This window comes from Xiphophorus hellerii, chromosome 10 (assembly GCF_003331165.1).
Source record: "Xiphophorus hellerii strain 12219 chromosome 10, Xiphophorus_hellerii-4.1, whole genome shotgun sequence".
NCBI classification, from domain to species: Eukaryota; Metazoa; Chordata; class Actinopteri; order Cyprinodontiformes; family Poeciliidae; genus Xiphophorus; species Xiphophorus hellerii.
Genome location: NC_045681.1, coordinates 9,312,309 through 9,328,987, shown reverse-complemented (window position 1 = coordinate 9,328,987; position 16,679 = coordinate 9,312,309). Strand labels below are relative to the sequence as shown.

The 16,679-nt window shown below is 39.9% G+C and overlaps 1 protein-coding gene across 2 annotated transcripts in view; it reads right to left on the bottom strand.

The window, feature by feature from the left end:
• Window positions 1–15,942, bottom strand: part of LOC116726628 (cytohesin-1-like) — a 34,217-nt gene extending 18,275 nt beyond the window's left edge. Inside the window, exon 1 of one of the 2 annotated variants that reach the window (XM_032573423.1) lies at window positions 15,611–15,942. In XM_032573423.1, the coding sequence (XP_032429314.1) occupies window positions 15,611–15,701 (91 nt within the window). In that variant the 5' untranslated portion in view covers window positions 15,702–15,942. Of the gene's footprint in view, window positions 1–10,567; window positions 10,721–15,610 lie in introns of those variants that run through there. The other variant, XM_032573424.1, reaches the window with a different exon arrangement.
• Window positions 15,943–16,679: the final 737 nt, after the last annotated feature.

Here is a 16,679-nt window from a genome sequence, read left to right as displayed (position 1 = left end):
ACAGGACAAACAACCATGCACACACTCACACCTAATGGTAATTTAGAAAGTCCCTTTAACTTAACAGTCATGTTAACAAGAACCTGGAGCACCCAGAGAGGCAGAGAGCTGCATTTAAAACTATTGTAAGAGTGAATATTGGAGTTATGAAAATGTAAAATGTTTTGGAAATGTTTTATTTTGAAAGGCTCCCCGGATGGGGGGGAGAAGTGAACGTTGGGGAACAGGTGAGTTCAGGAATAGCTGTTGGAGTAGCGGAAAAGAAATTAAATGCTCGACACTGAGAAAGAGCTTAATTGTTTCTGTGGATTATTCTACAACGGAGAATCAGTATCTGGACACCCACGAGTCTTACACTGGTGGCAGCGGTGTCGAGTTTGGGACTCTTCTCACAGTTTGTCGGATTTGTTTTTTGTGTGCGCGAGCTAGCCGTTACTTAAGTACAGCGTCGGCGGTTGCTACCTCTGTTGTTGTTTTTTAGCTATCAGTGTTACATAGGCATTTCGCTTGGATTATACAGTTGTATTCACCATGTCAGAGGACAGAGGAACTAACAAGTTCATGTCATCATCTGGGAGGAGGTTACTGGTTTCTCAGTCACAAGCTGGTTGCAAACCTGAGGCCAGCAGGTGTCAGTCAGTTATGGTAGATCTGACATTTGGTTTGATGACGTCAATATGAGAAGCTACAGACTGATAGGAGGAACCAAAGAGCTCTGTAAAGGTCAAGGCAAATCTTCTGAAGTTGGGATATAATTAGTTTAATTTCACATAATTACCGCGGTAGAAGCCATTTGTTTGTTAAAATTTTATGAAATATATTTGTTCTATTTGATGTTTGTTGTGAATGACGTATACTCACAAACGAACGAGGTAATTAGTCCAACGTTTAGAAACTACGGCGGCTGTAATGCGCCACAGCAAAGGGAAATAAAGGTAAAATAACCCGAACTGGTGATCAACTCAAAATCACTGGTACCGTTTTACTCTCTCTCTCTCTGTAGTTTAAGCACACTCGTTACCGTGGCAACCGCCTGCGCCCCGCAAGACGAGCAAAGATTACGTTAAAAACATAACATACAGTCCGTTACGATATCAAGTTTCCAGTGATATTCAAGTGATATTTATTTCTCGATTATTAATCAGCGCTTCCCTGAACACAGCGATGGTTGATTGACTAGCTGTACTTGGTGCTAGAGTGGCTAACACGAGTAACAGTTTAGTCCAGTGGTTCTTAACTTGGGTTCGCTCGAACCCCAGGGGTTCGATGAGTCGGTCTCAGGGGTTCGGTTGAGCCTCTGCCGCGGAGGTAAAGACACACTTGTGTAAAGTCGTGATGACACGCCCCGCTTGGCCATCACTGGCTGCAGAGGATCATGTTACATTGCTCAGCCAATCAGTGCTGCGTGGAGTTTAGTGCGCGTAGTATTCAGCGGCTGTCGTAGTTGTACGTAGCGTGGCTTCCTTCTTAATATTTTAATCCATACTAAATATGTCGAGCAAAAAAAGAAGAAAATGAACAGACTTTGAAGATGCAATTGCCAAGGTGAAGCCACGCCTCTCTGAACTGGTCTCCCAAAGACAACAGCAGAAGTCACACTGATTTGCAGGTATGTAATTTGTGCAATACTTTATTCTGGCCCCAAAAAAGTATTTTGTGGATTCAAAATGACAAAAAACAAATTAAATTTAAAATAAAATAAAAAAATTAGTTATTAAAAAAATTTATTTTTAATTAGTCAAATAGTAAAAAAAAATATTTTTGGGGGCTGAAATTCTTTTATGGGGCCGAAATATTTTTTTGGGGCCAGAATAAAGTAATACTGCAATTTGCTGTGAGTTCATGGTTTTGTTCTTTGAGCAAGGTGACGTTCATGCATTGCTCATTTTGTGCACCAGCAAAAAAACATATACATATGTCTTGAATTTGAATTTCTGTGGATTATTCTACAACGGAGAATCAGTATCTGGACACCCACGAGTCTTACACTAGAGAGGAGAGTCGTACTGGTACTCTGTCACCGCCTCGGTCGTCACCAAGATTTTTGAAAACATTGAATTAAAGATTGAAAATATTCACCTGAGGTTTGAGGATAACTTTTCCATCCCGGAGAAGGCCTTTTCTTTTGGAGTTTGCATCAACAGCGTGTCTTTGAAAGAGTTGATCCATAAGCCTTTCAAACAAAAGCAGCTGGAGATTGAAAACTCAGCGTTTACTGGGACACGAAGTGTGAAATCCTGGGAAAGCTGCCTGCAAGCCAGATCCAGGATGAAATGACTCGGTGCATGCAGAGTCGCCAGCACCAGTACATTTTTGAGCCAGTGCGTGCCTCGGTGCTGCTCAGAAGAAACACCTCCAGGGAGCCGCTGAGGACCCGGAACATCCCTCGGATCGAGGGCCAGGTCCAGCTGGAGCCCATGTCTTTACGTCTCTCCCAGGTTCAGTACCAGCAGATAATGGCTTTCCTTAAAGAAGTGGAGCGCAGAAAGAGAGGGATGCTGTACAGAACATGGAGACCCAAAGTCCCGATTTCTGGGAACGGCCGCATAAGGTGGCTGTTTGCCATTCAGGTCAATCTGAGTGACATCAGGGAGCAGTGGAGGCGAAGCAACTGGGCGTTTGCCCTGCAGGGCGCTGCTGCAACCCTGCAACAGAAGCACTATTATGACAGACAAGTGAGACATGAAGCTTATGATCCTGGGGATTTAGTGTGGGTTGACATCCCTGCTTTGTCTAGGCATAAGTTGGCTCCTAGATGGATTGGTCCTTTCAAAGTTTTAAAACGGCTGGATTTCGAGGCGGAAATGGGTGTTGACTATGAGGTGTTAGATCAACTTGACCCCAGAGGTAAACCCAAAGATGTACACTACAACCGTCTCAAGCCGTATAGGTCCCCTGTACCCAGGTAATCAGTGACAGATGCTCCACCATGTACTGGGCCCCCCCCTCTAACCGCCCTCTCAGGCTCTAGGCCTTGGACATTTGAGTATAGTAGTATGGGGACACCTGACATGGCACATGTTACTCAATCTAGAGGTCAAGGTGAGGGCAATATTCCAGCTGCAGTAGCAGGCCCACTAGTCAGTGCAGTTCCACCCCCAGTAAGACTACAAACTAGGTCCAGACGCCCCATTTGTCCTCCAGGCAGGTATAGCCCTGACTTCTGAAGGTTTTTTTTTTTTTCTTCTTCTTCACTGTTAAGCTATGTCTTTTGATTACTCTGATGCCTGTTCAGTATGTTTTTTGTTTTTTTTTAAGTCACGTTGTGATTTGTTTTCTCTTCCTTTCTTCCCTGTGTTATCAGTTCATTCCTGTACCACATAATAGTATAATTCTGGTTTATGAAAATGGCTGTTTTCTTGTTATACTAAATCAGCCCATTTTATTTGCTATGTTTGAAGCGGGGACGCTTCTTTTGTTGTAAGGGGGAAGTAGTGTAAGAGTGAAAATTGGAGTTATGAAAATGTAAAATGTTTTGGAAATGTTTTATTTTGAAAAGCTCCCCGGATGGGGGGGAGAAGTGAATGTTGGGGAACAGGGGAGTTTGGGAATAGCTGTTGGAGTAGCGGAAAAGAAATTAAATGTTCGACACTGAGAAAGAGCTCAGTTGTTTCTGTGGATTATTCTACAACGGAGAATCAGTATCTGGACACCCACGAGTCTTACACTAGAGAGGAGAGTCGTACTGGTACTCTGTCACCGCCTCGGTCGTCACCAAGATTGTTGAAAACATTGAATTAAAGATTGAAAATATTCACCTGAGGTTTGAGGATAACTTTTCCATCCCGGAGAAGGCCTTTTCTTTTGGAGTTTGCATCAACAGCGTGTCTTTGAAAGAGTTGATCCATAAGGCTTTCAAACAAAAGCAGCTGGAGATTGAAGACTCAGCGTTTACTGGGACACAAAGTGTGAAATCCTGGGAAAGCTGCCTGCAAGCCAGATCCAGGATGAAATGACTCGGTGTGTGCAGAGTCGCCAGCACCAGTACATTTTTGAGCCAGTGCGTGCCTCGGTGCTGCTCAGAAGAAACACCTCCAGGGAGCCGCTGAGGACCCGGAACATCCCTCGGATCAAGGGCCAGGTCCAGCTGGAGCCCATGTCTTTACGTCTCTCCCAGGTTCAGTACCAGCAGATAATGGCTTTCCTTAAAGAAGTGGAGCGCAGAAAGAGAGGGATGCTGTACAGAACATGGAGACCCAAAGTCCCAATTTCTGGGAACGGCCGCATATGGTGGCTGTTTGCCATTCAGGCCAACCTGAGTGACATCAGGGAGCAGTGGAGGCGAAACAACTGGGCGTTTGCCCTGCAGCGCGCCCAGTAAGCCTGAACGTACAGGAAATGAAAACATCCTAATGTGACCGAGAGAGAAACTGGGGAAGTATGAGAGTGTGAGCGAATGAAAAACTAAAGGTGAACCAATCAGTTTAATAATAACTGAATAATAACTATGAATTGAAGCATCCATGGTCTAGACCCGCTGGTCGTTGTACAGTCGCATGGGGCTGGAGTGGTCCACCCTGAACAGGTCACCAGTTCATCACAAGGCCACACAGAGACTCAGAGGACAAACAACCATGCACACACTCACACCTAATGGTAATTTAGAAAGTCCCTTTAACTTAACAGTCATGTTAACAAGAACATGGAGCACCCAGAGAGGCAGAGAGCTGCATTTAAAACTATTACTGCAAATCAAAAGAGCTAAAACACAACTTTCTTTTTTCTTTAAATCAATATCTCAGACTTTAGAGAACCAGGAATCAGTGTCGATGAAGAAAAACATAATCAGCCCACATCTATAGAGAAATCAAATTGTAAAGTTAAAATGCTGTGGTTCTCATATGATTTATTTAAAAAAAGGGCTTAAGTGATCTTTTTCAATTCAGTTCTTGTTGGCTAACCAATATTTAGCCAACAAGAGACTACAAGACTTTCTTTTGGGGTTTTTATGTCCAAGAAAATATTATATTTAGAGATGTTGGAAGCCTTTCAGGAATGTTATCCTTGAGATAAGAATCTATTTTCTCAAAGGAACTCAAATGGAGACTCATTTTAATTTCCACTAACATAAAGATATTAAAGGCAGTTTTACATGTCAACTCAAACTAATTTCATCTTTGTACTAAATGAGCCTGTCGCGATAAACGATAAATCAATTAATCGTACGATAAATTAAAACTATCGACGTCATTTTAATTATCGGCATTATCGTCTCTTCCTGCCTTTTTCTCTTTCTGTTAATGACACCGAATGAAAAAAGGCTCAACTCTGGTGCTCTCCGCTGACTCCTCCCTTCCTCATTTCCTTAGTGTAATGCAGGGGCGATTCTAGAATCTGACTTTTAAGGGTGCTTAGCCCCCAGCAGGGCTAAGACCCATGAGAAGATATTCGTTGGTGTGTTTTCTAAATCTAACTGCTTATTTACATACATTCACAAACAAAATTAAGAGACATGTTGTCAGTAATTCATAGAATAAAAGAATAATGTTCATTTTACTCGAACATAAACTTATAAAGAGTAAAATCAGAGAAACTTTACATTTTTCCCAGAGGTGTATAAACCCAGTTTGAAACAGAATCTCCAGACCACATCATACCTGCCAACATCTGCTAACATTAATGAGACACAAGCAGCTGTGGAGTATCATAATTTTTAATTCATTAAATTAATTTTTATTAAAAATAATTTTAATGTATTTTTAATAATACCTTAAAAATAAAATTGTGAAGAAAAAATATCTATCACGGAATATCTAAAAAAAGACATTTATTTAGTATAATTTCTTTAGAATCCCTCTTAGCCCCGTCTAGAACCGGCCTTGGCCTGCAGGTCTGGTGCATTTTTGCTTAGCATGTTTTTTCTTCATTGATAGGAAGTCAGATTATCCAAACTGGTAAACCACATTAATAAAATATTAGTGAAATAATACATTAAATGACCACTGAACAATTATTCATAAAATATATCAACATTTCTGAAAAAACACACAGAAAGTAATATAATGTAGGAAATATTTATGTATTTACTGTTAACCTATTCGTATGATTTGTTCTTTAAATGGCCACTTATTGTGGCTAATGCTATTATTTATTAAATATCATCCAAACTCAACATCCTAAGCAAAGAATCAAACCACAATAGTGAACTAAAATCGCAATAAGAAACTTAATCAATCATAACTAAATGTTCTGTACCATGTCTGCATCAGGAGATGATTGAGGATGAAGAGAGGCTGATTTCTGGTTCTTAAGGTTCTGATGGGTCTGCGGTTCCTCTCCTGATCCATTCTGTCTGACATACAGCAGCACACTGCGCCACGACGGACACTTTTTTTTTTGTCTTTCGATGTACACAGTATCCGTCCTAACTGAAATTGTTCAGCTTATAATGCGCGTCTTTTTTCTCACGTCTGTATTTTTAAAAGCGTTTTTGCTTCTAAGGACATGGAATCGGGTCGAGGACGTTTTAAAAAGACGCGGGTTGATAGCAGCTCACCGCGGCTGCGTAGTGTTTGTCTCAAGGCAACGGTGACGGTTCGTAGCGTTCTGGGGTCCTTTAGTTCCCACCGCGACAATTTAGCTTACCTTAATATTTCCTGTGTTTTATTTTGGTCATTATTGTTAAACTTAGTGTTGATGTGTGTATGATAGGCGTTTCTATAGGACAGTTATGTATCGGTTCAATACGGGACGCACATTTAACGACCAAATATGGGACGACTCCGTATTTTACGGGAAGGGTGGCAACCTGATTCAGGGGTGCTGAGATACACACTGTAAAATGTAATAGTATATCTTACTCTAAAAGAAAAGTGACCGTAACTCATTCCAGCTTACTCTGTTGACTATACTAACTTAAACTTAGCAAAGACAACTTTCTACTGAGGCAAGTAATCAAACTCATCAGCAGCAAGTAACCCGAACTTGGAGTTAGGAGTGAGCAAGACGCATCTGCATAACCAGCAGAAAACTCGGCATCATTCGGCAGCTCTCGCTGAACGCACATGCGCAGTTGGCCACTGACGAGTAACGACGTGTTTGAAAGAAGCGCCAAACTATCAACAATACTGCGGTTGCTGCAGCTAAGTTTTGTCACGGTAAGTTCCACTGGTTTTTAGCAAACTTATATTCGTCATCTCGGCCGTATAATTCATCCGTAAGTCCAGGTTTTGAGGTTAACTTTATGTGTAATGGTTTAGCGATGCCTGGGACTAAGGTTAGTCGAAAATATCATGTTTATTTAGTGGCAACAAGATGGAGCTGCAGAGAAAAAAGCTGTCCGGGGCGCAAAACAAAAAAAGGAAAAGGGATAAGGATAAAGATGTTGGTGGGATAAAAAAAAAAAAAAAGCCTTTCATTGTAGTTGAAAGTTAGCTAACGTGGGTTAGCTTGCCTACATGGGTTAGCTAACCCACGTTAGCATGCCTACTAAACCACATTAACGTGGTTCATGTAGTTTAGTAGGCAAGCTAACCCAGTAACAGTTTTTATTATTAACAAGTTTTTATTATTAAAAACACGGCAAACTAATGATGGTAAAGGGCCCCACTGGGTTAACTCGGGGAATCTCATTTGTCCGTGTATCAATCAACTCCAAACCTCTTCTTTGTTCTGTCACAATTATCGATTTATTCCATTTTGATGATCATGCTCCAAACTTTGCAAGGACTGACCGCCCCGCTCACCGCTTCCTAATACACACAAAGCCAGTATCCTTCCCATTCATACCTGGTGACGTCACTCCCTCGTCTACACACCTAAGTGTCAAAGCCGCCTGCTCCTGTCATATCAGTAATTACTTACTTCATTCATATGGCTCTTACAGAGCCTCAGTGAAAACGTATTATTATTAACTGTTTGGTGCAAAACACTTATTGAAAATCGATTTTTTTACTGCATGTTTATGTCTGTTAAGGCTAAGATGGAGCGGCACTGAAAGCAGCTCTTTAAACCATTCAGACTACGAACACAACAGAGACACAATCAAAACTGTCAGATGACTTATTACCCGCGATAATAACTCAGAAATAGTCCAAATTAGGATGTATTTTTATTTCTTTCCTACTTACGGAAAATTTCTGTTTATATCGTAGGTTTGTGGTGCCAATTTCTATCCTAAAGAAAGATATAAAACTTCAGATATTTCACAAAAAGATATTAACATTCATGGAAATACCTCACATAACCTTATATTAAAGCAGAAAGTACAGTGCCCACCGTAGGAAAGGCTTGCAGTATTCAATTATGCTGCATAACTGACCAGTACAGTATTGCGAGGTAACGCAAAAGTTTTGCGAGGGAACGCAAAAGCTTTGCGAGGTAACGCAAAAGCTTTGAGAGGGAACGCAAAAGTTTTGCGAAGGAACGCAAAAGAAAAAAATTCCCTATGTCCCCTAGAGGGCTCCGTACCCCTGAACACAGCGATGGTTGATTAGCTAATGTAAACTCCTGCTCTACTAGTCAGTCGGTCTTTGAGTCGCCTTTTTTTTGTTAATGGAACTGAAACGCACTGAATTGCGCAACACCTTGTTGAAACAATAATTACTGAGAATATAAATTTTAACAGGTTTTGTTGATTTAAAAAAAAATTATTATTCTTTAATGAAGCTACAAACGTTTAGGATCTTAGTGAATATTTTGATAAGCGCGTCAGAAGAGGAAGTGCTGCTCTCATCGTCCTGGCGGCGTTCAGTTTGTCACCAACTGCCGAGATCAACTGAAAACCTTCCCGCGATCGACGTATTGAGCATCCTGATCTCCCGTAACACACCAAACACTACAGGATGATCGGTTACGAAATCGTAGGCGACAATCTTAGAATGGCCGGCGTTTTAATTTTGTCGTAAGGGGAAGAATAGGGGCAAAAAAAAAAACGTGTAGTGTGAACTATTGCATCAGGCACCATTTTCTCTATTTAAATCTAATTATTACTGAAGGGCAACACAGACTTCATAATCTGCACTCTTGGTTGAATGCAGTATTTATTTCCACTTTGGCTTTATGTTGTTTAGATTTTATTCAAGTACATTTTTTGTTCATGGAGACTGAGAATCCATTTTGTTTTCGGTTGTTTTGTTAATTTTGTTTATCAGTTCCAGTGTTTAGTGTTCTTTTGAAAATAAAGTGTATCTATCTTTGGCAGGACATCGCATGCATTATTACGTCATTTCCATTAAATCAGTGTAAAAAGGTCTTCAAACAATATTATCGTTTATCGCAATAATTTTTGAGACAATTAATCGTTCAGCAAAATTTGTTATCGTGACAGGCCTAGTACTAAAATAAAAGTAAAAATATCTCACATGGCATTGTGATGTACACTCTGCTTCTAATATAAACAATGATCACTAGAAAAATATATTCTCAATACTGTTCTTGTATTTCCTTGTACTATAGTTCATAATGGAAAATTACATTTGGACAAAATGGGTCTATTAGTTTTCATGTACATACTGAAACTAATACCGTTATATTATGGTTTGACAGCCAATTTTTACTGTTCTTTTTCATCATAATGATGACCCCATTTCCCTCCTTGAGCTTTACAGTAATGTCACTGAGATCTACAAAAGGTACATTAAAATAGAAAAAAAATCCCTTAATGTTAAAACTTATTCCTTGCAAAGAAAATGACCAAATACTGTATTCAAGCAACTTTTTGCAAAATTGCATTCAATTAAATGCCAACTTTCTACATTTTAAGTTCCATTTTGAATGTTCATACCTGATCCTGCTAAAATTACAAAGTTATTTTATATTTTTGATATAAAATTTTGTTTTGATATGCTGTTTCGTTTACAAATTTGTTAACCTAAGTACTAATAGGAACTACAGTGGTCAAATGCTCTAAACTAATGTGGAAAATCTACAATATTCATCAAATTTAATCATTGTTTGTGAAATGAAAAGATTTGTTATACTCAGTTCAGATTCTGGTGTTTCTTCCTCAGTTCTCCCTTTCACTCAAACTCAGATTCAACCGTCTTCCTGATATTATAAGCGACTGCTGTAACTGAAGAGATGGTGAAAGTGCAGCTCAGTTTTTCACACGAAACACCAGTGCACAGCTGTGCAGGGTGGCTGATTTATAACCTAAGGTTTGGTCCGGTTTCTCCACAGCTTCCTACTGCTGACAGACTCCAACTCCCTGGCTCCAAGTTAGGAAACAGAGAGCACAAAAGTACATCAAGTCAAGTCAACTGAGTATTTTTAGGACAATCCAGCTAATAAATGGCTGCATTGATTGGTTTCAGAGACACGGGCTGCTGCACAATAAGCACAGACCCCCCCCATGAGGGCTGGCCTCAATCCAGATAATAATAATAATAGATCCCTTGTGTCAGTCTATAAAGGGCTGCCAAAGAGCATTAACACATGAGCCAGATGAGGACTTGTTGCCCTGGCAGGAAACTGAAAGCTAAAACACGCCTCACGATGTGATATTAGGACACAAACGAGACGTAAGTTATCCCAGGACGTCAAGTTAAACTAGTTTAAACCAGCTAACCTGTTTAGCCTCTGGATTAGCGAAGCGTTAAAACCAATAAAACCGTGTCTGGAAACTCACCGACTCCATCTTCTGACTTCAACACCATGTTGGTATCGTTGTTTCCGTACGGAAATCTTATTTGGTCACTTTTTAATTAAGTTTTCGGGTCAAAGGGGAACCCTCGGTCACAACTCCGTCACCGTTAAACTGCCAGTTAGTGACAACTGGCTGCGGAGAAACAGCCGGTGGAGGAGAGGCTGAGGGGGCGGAGCCTCAACTCTCAGCAACCAATCAGAGATCGCCTTACAAACATCTGCGTTTTGTTTGACTCCGTAGCAACCGTCTTTAAGTTTCATGTACTAACGGTCCCCTGTAAAAGTATTCATACCTCTTGGAAGCCCTTTACATTTTGTCACGTTAAACCTTTTAATTCTCTTTTACTCTGATACCCATAAATAAAATCCGTGCAACCTTCAGAAGTTACTTAACTGGTAAATATAGGTGAACACTGATGAGCAGTTTGAAATATCAGGACATTTTAAATTCAAAGTTGATGCACTCCACTTCTACACATAAAATGAGTCGCTATTGGATCTTTTAACCAGATTAGGAGTGTAAAAAATGGTCATTTCAATACAGAAAAAGTTTCCCATGTCCACCGAAGTCCTCAAACTTAGATCTGATGGAAAAACTGGGGATAAATTAAAGAGAAGAGAGCACAATAGATAGTCCAGGAGGTTCAACAATCCCTTTCTCAATGCTACAACTTTTTTTACAAGAGGACTAAATGATGAGTTAATATAAATTGGTTAACGCATAGCATTAGCAGCATGAGAACTGCTCTTTTCTGCTCTTTTTTTGGTGGCGTAACCTATTGTAGGTGAGTAAAATATATATTTTTTTCTTCACAGTAGATGTATCTTTGTAAAAAGCAAGGAATTAAAGCACTTAGAGAGGTGTATGATTTCAAGCCTAATTGTTTATATCGGGGAAACCCTTCATGATATAATATTTTTTCTTTAAAGGAGCCAAACTATCTTGCAAATTATGTAAACTGGCCTTAGGTACACATTCTTCAAACTTTTAAAAGATCTTATGGAGTGTTTTCTTTGGACTTTAACTGTTTGCACCTTTTAAACTAGGTATGAGAAAGAAAATCAATGCCTACATGCTAAAACGTAGGTGGGTTTGTCCAACGTATTAAGCCGTATGAGAACATACCTGGCAGAGAAATCGCTGTTTCCACATTTATGCAGGAAGAGGAAGCAGGGCTCACAAGATAGACATAAAAAAGGAAATTGAAATAACAGCCCCACCTGCTGAATAGCAGAGGCATACAGAAACATATTAGTTTAAGGGAAGCTAGTGTGCTATCAGAGATGGACCGTTTGGGAGCGGGCAAAAAGGGAAGGGAGAGGAGAGGGTGTAGCGAAGGACAGAGGAAAAAGAGGGCAAGGGATTGCAGCTGTGTGATTGAATCACTGCTTTATTCAGAGGCTGGACCCACCAAAAAACAGGATGTGGTCAGGCGTGGCGGTGGGAAAAAAAGCTGCTGAATTTCACAGTTTAATCAGACAGCTTCCTAATATACAGCTAATTGAATAAGTATTCAGACATTTCCAACTTTTTCACATCTTGTGACTACCACTTAGTGTGTTTTGGGAAGATTTATAAGCGTTAGATTAGCACAATAATTATGAACTGGAAGTAAAATGGTTTTCAATTGTTTTACAAACAGAAATCTGAAAAGTGGGGCAGTCCTTGGGGGAAGTTTCTACCAGATTTGCACAAGCAGCTCAAGCTAAGTCAGATTGGGTGGAGAGCATCTGTGAAAATCGATTTTCAGAACTTTCCACTAACTCTCAGTTCGACTCCCGTCTGAACAAGAGATTTAAACCATTCAAGCTCTGGCTGCATAAATATTTAGAGTCATTTTCTCTGAGTCAATAGTCTTCTGCTGTATCTGAAAGCTTTTCTTCCAGGATTACCCTCTGTTAGCTCTGTCCACCAGCCTTCCTGTTATTGCTCAACAAACACATTCCCACAGTATGATGCAGCCACCACCATGTTAAACCACAGGAATGGTGTGTTTTTCCCCCCTCCATAAACAGAGTTTTGCGTCTAGATCCAAAGGTTGGCCTCATGTCATCTGCTTGACTGAATATTTTCTTTACAACTAATTTATCATACAGCAGCTCAGTCATCCTCAGGTTTAATTATAAGCTGCACAAACCAAAGATTTAAAAACGAAGAGCTGACTGAGGGCACAGACTTTGAGTCATTTTGTTGAATTTGTGTTAATATATTTTTTTTTACTAATCAGTGTTTCAATTGATTGCTTTGCCATTTTTTAAAAGTTTTAATTTTGTTGATGTTTTGTCTAACATTGGTATCTTTAATGTTATTCATTTTAAATTAAAATTAACTTCCCTTTGTTATTTATTGATTAATCTTAGTAAGTCATTCTTCATATTATTTTATTTATTTCACTGCTAGTTTTTGCTTTCTTTCTGATTTTTGTGGTGCTTTTGTGGAGATTTTTTCTCTTTATCATCTTATAATTTGACTAATAATGCGCTACAATCGTGGAAGATTTTCTCTTTCTGGATATTTTTTTATCTGATAGTTTCTCTAAGTCTGACTATCTCAGTAAACAAGAAGAGAATATAAATATTTTCAATCTGAGAAGTCAGGCTGAAGGATGTTTGATCAGTTTCATGCTGATCCTCACAACCTTTGATGATATTACATCTTCCTTTCAACTAATCATTTCAGAAAAAGAAAATATTGAAATTGAATCCCCTCAATCCAGTCAAAATTAAAATTACACATACAGAGACACTAGCGATAGTCCAGGATTTCTCTTTTTGGCTGAAATGTTTACTAAATTTATGGAGAACAGCATTTGTATTGAGTCCATTCTAGATGCTTAATACCAGCCTGCTGTATCTATTGTGAAACTGGCTTTATTGTGTGTCTGGGTTCATTGTTTTATTGGGATGATTCAACCGTGTTCAAGTCTCAACTGAACCAAACTGTCACTTTCAGATAAAATAGTTTAGGATGGGTGTGCCGTGGTGGCGTAGCGGTTAGCGTGACCCGTATTTGGAGGCCTTGAGTCCTCGACGCGGCCGTCGCGGGTTTGACTCCCGGACCCGACGACATTTGCCGCATGTCTTCCCCCTTCTCCTTCCCCGTTTCCTGTCAGCCTACTATCACATAAGGGACACTAGATCCCACAAAAGACCCCCTGGAGGGGTAAAAAAAAAAAAAAAAAATTAAAAATAGTTTAGGAACAAACTAGGAGCCACAAGGTTTTGCTACTGGAAATGATGGAACAGCAAGGAACAGTTTTCCTGTCCAGTTTGAACAATAATACCAACTCAGAGGGTGTTGACCAGGGAAGGAGCCCCTCAGGTCCGACTGAAAGTGTCCTTGTAGGCAAACCAAATTTCTTTCAGAGACATTTTTAACTGGCAGGCAAATGAAAAATTAAACCACATGGCTACAATAACGGAAAACATGTTTAGAGTACACAAAGTAGGTTTCAAACTTGAGAAAAGTGCACCGATGGTTGTGGTATGGTGGTGGTAGCATCATGCTGTGGGGATGTTTTAATGAGCACGGCACAGTGAACCCAAACACAGATTGGCACTGGTATTGGTTTGGATAAATCTGGCTAACATTTGGCTTCTGGAACAGGAAGGACTTACAGCTTATAGAAAATGTATTAAATATACTAGAAAATGGTAGGAAACTGACGATTTTAAAAGAAACTCCACTAAGAAGAGTGATCTAATGTTGAGTCAGAATCATGCCAGAATGTTGTTAGTGGTTACAAAAAGTGTGTAGCTGGTCTGCAACTTGCTAAAGGACATTTAACCAAATGTTAGTGGGGGAGTATAATTATGTGCATGATTATGTGCCATAATCATGCACATAATTATGTGGGTCGTACAAACTCTTAATAAAAGTCAAATAGGTGCACCAAGATACTGTTTTTAAATGTCATTGGAGCGATGCACTGTATTATCAATGGGTTATTGATAATTCTCTCCTTTTTCAAAGGAGAGAAAACTGAACTGTTATAAACAAGAAATAAGAGAATGAACATAAATGTCTAATACTAGAAGAACTGTTAACGGTCGATAAACAAAACATTTACAAAATTTAGCACTTTAGAATGTATTTGTAAAAATTAATTAAGGGAAAGATAAGTGTGTGAAAGTGCTAAACAAAAAAAATTAACTCAGCTTTTAGCAGATGAGCAGAAGTGTGCCCACCACTGGTGGATGTCAATAAATATAAGTAATTTAGCACTTTAGGATGTATTTGTAAAAGTTAAATTAGGGGAAACTAAGTGTGCTTAATGATTTCAAAGTTAGCAAAAGTGCTAAATAAAACAGTTTGTTGCTATTAGCTGATTAGTGTGGCCATCACTGGCAGGAATATGATTGAAAGGAAAAATTATAATTTGCCATCTATGCAGATGATCTGCTCTCCTACCCGGAACTATATTTCTGCTAATATGTCTAGTTTTCAGGAAAGTATAACCTGAGGTGAAGACAGCACTAAATGGCTTATCTGAACATTTGTACTTGTTCTCACAATTTTAAAGCCCATGACATTACAATAAGGAACGAAAAGGGGGGAAATGACTGGGCTCAGCTACACTGTGTATTTATAAAAAGCTGCCAGCCACATCAGATTAACCTGTGTGAGTGCCTGCCGAGCTCTTTTCAGTGTGTAAATAACTTGCTGTTGAATGAGCGCGTCGACGCCGTGTGAAACCACCTGCGAGGAGCAGAGAGCAGTGGGCAGAGATGGAGATTATGTGACTTCGGCACCCACCGGAGAGGAGGATCCTGGACCAGAATGTGATGGGAGTGCGTCATGTTCTCAAATCAAGCTCTCACACACGCACAGAAACACACACACACGCACACACACCGACTCGTGTGTGTACACGAACACAGAAATGTCAGAGCTATAGAGAGCTCTGCGATCACCACAGCAACTAAACACTGGAGCCACTTTATCTCACTGTTTCTTTTTTTACAACATGTCATTTTAATGACATCAGGTCACAGCAGCATGTGATAAGATAAGTAAAGAACTCACCTGAGGCTGCAGCAGCAGGTGCTCCACCTCGTACAGTAGGGCAGAGAAAAGCTTGGAAACTGGATGCACACAGCTCACTCACAGTCCCCATCACAACACAGCATTCATCCAGAGATCGCTGACAAAATAATTAAGGTTAACAGTAACCTCCCTGCATCTCCCTCTCTCTCTCTCTCTCTTGAAGGATCTCAGTCAAAAGCTGTCTGAGAATAAAGCGTTTGTGTTTTTCCCTCCCGACCATCACCAGAGTCTGACGAACTCTCCCACACTCTCACTCCACTCTCTCTCTCTCTCTCCTCCCTCTATGCTTGTTGCTCATGCTCTTGACCTCACTCCTGAGCTGCTCTCTTCCACACCAAAAATACGCCACCGTCTTTCTCAAGTGTTTCTCTGACTTAAAGGAGTCCAGCTAGCGCTAATGGGCGTCCAAATCCTCCTCCCCCGTCTTGTGTTACTTTGAACAGTTGTTCAGAAGTATTTTTGGTGGCGATGACAAATGCAAACACACACATGCACCTCGCAGCGTCCTGTTTCACACCTACACACAATGCATCAGAGCCCAGTTAAGTTTAGTCAGAGCTGAGCAAACACGCAGTAATAAGAGCAAGAGACTTAAAAGAGCATTCATATGCCGAGAATTGTGAATTGGAGGAAAAATGATACTTGATTTTCAAGAGATTTTATCAAGAAAAATTCAAAACGTAGTACAAACTGTTAAGCACGGTGGTGGTAGCATCATGTACTGGGACTGCTTTCCTGTCAGTGTTTTTTATTTATTTATCATTTTTGAAAGTCATTCAAAATTTTTGTTGATCAGGACCACTTCAAATATATTTTTTCTGGTCAACAAAGCAGATTTTGTTTTTTGCTTTAAAGCTATTTGCTGGTTTGTTTATTTATTGGCAGTTCAGGTCTAAAAAAATGATGATCTGAGCAGGAAATGATTCAAGAACCTAAATAAAAATGGATGCATTTAGAGAAAAAAGTTCCAGCCTTATTTCTGCACCTTTCCATGCCGACTTTTATATTTACGGACCGGAGGTGGGCTCCATTTTGTTTAAAGAGTGCT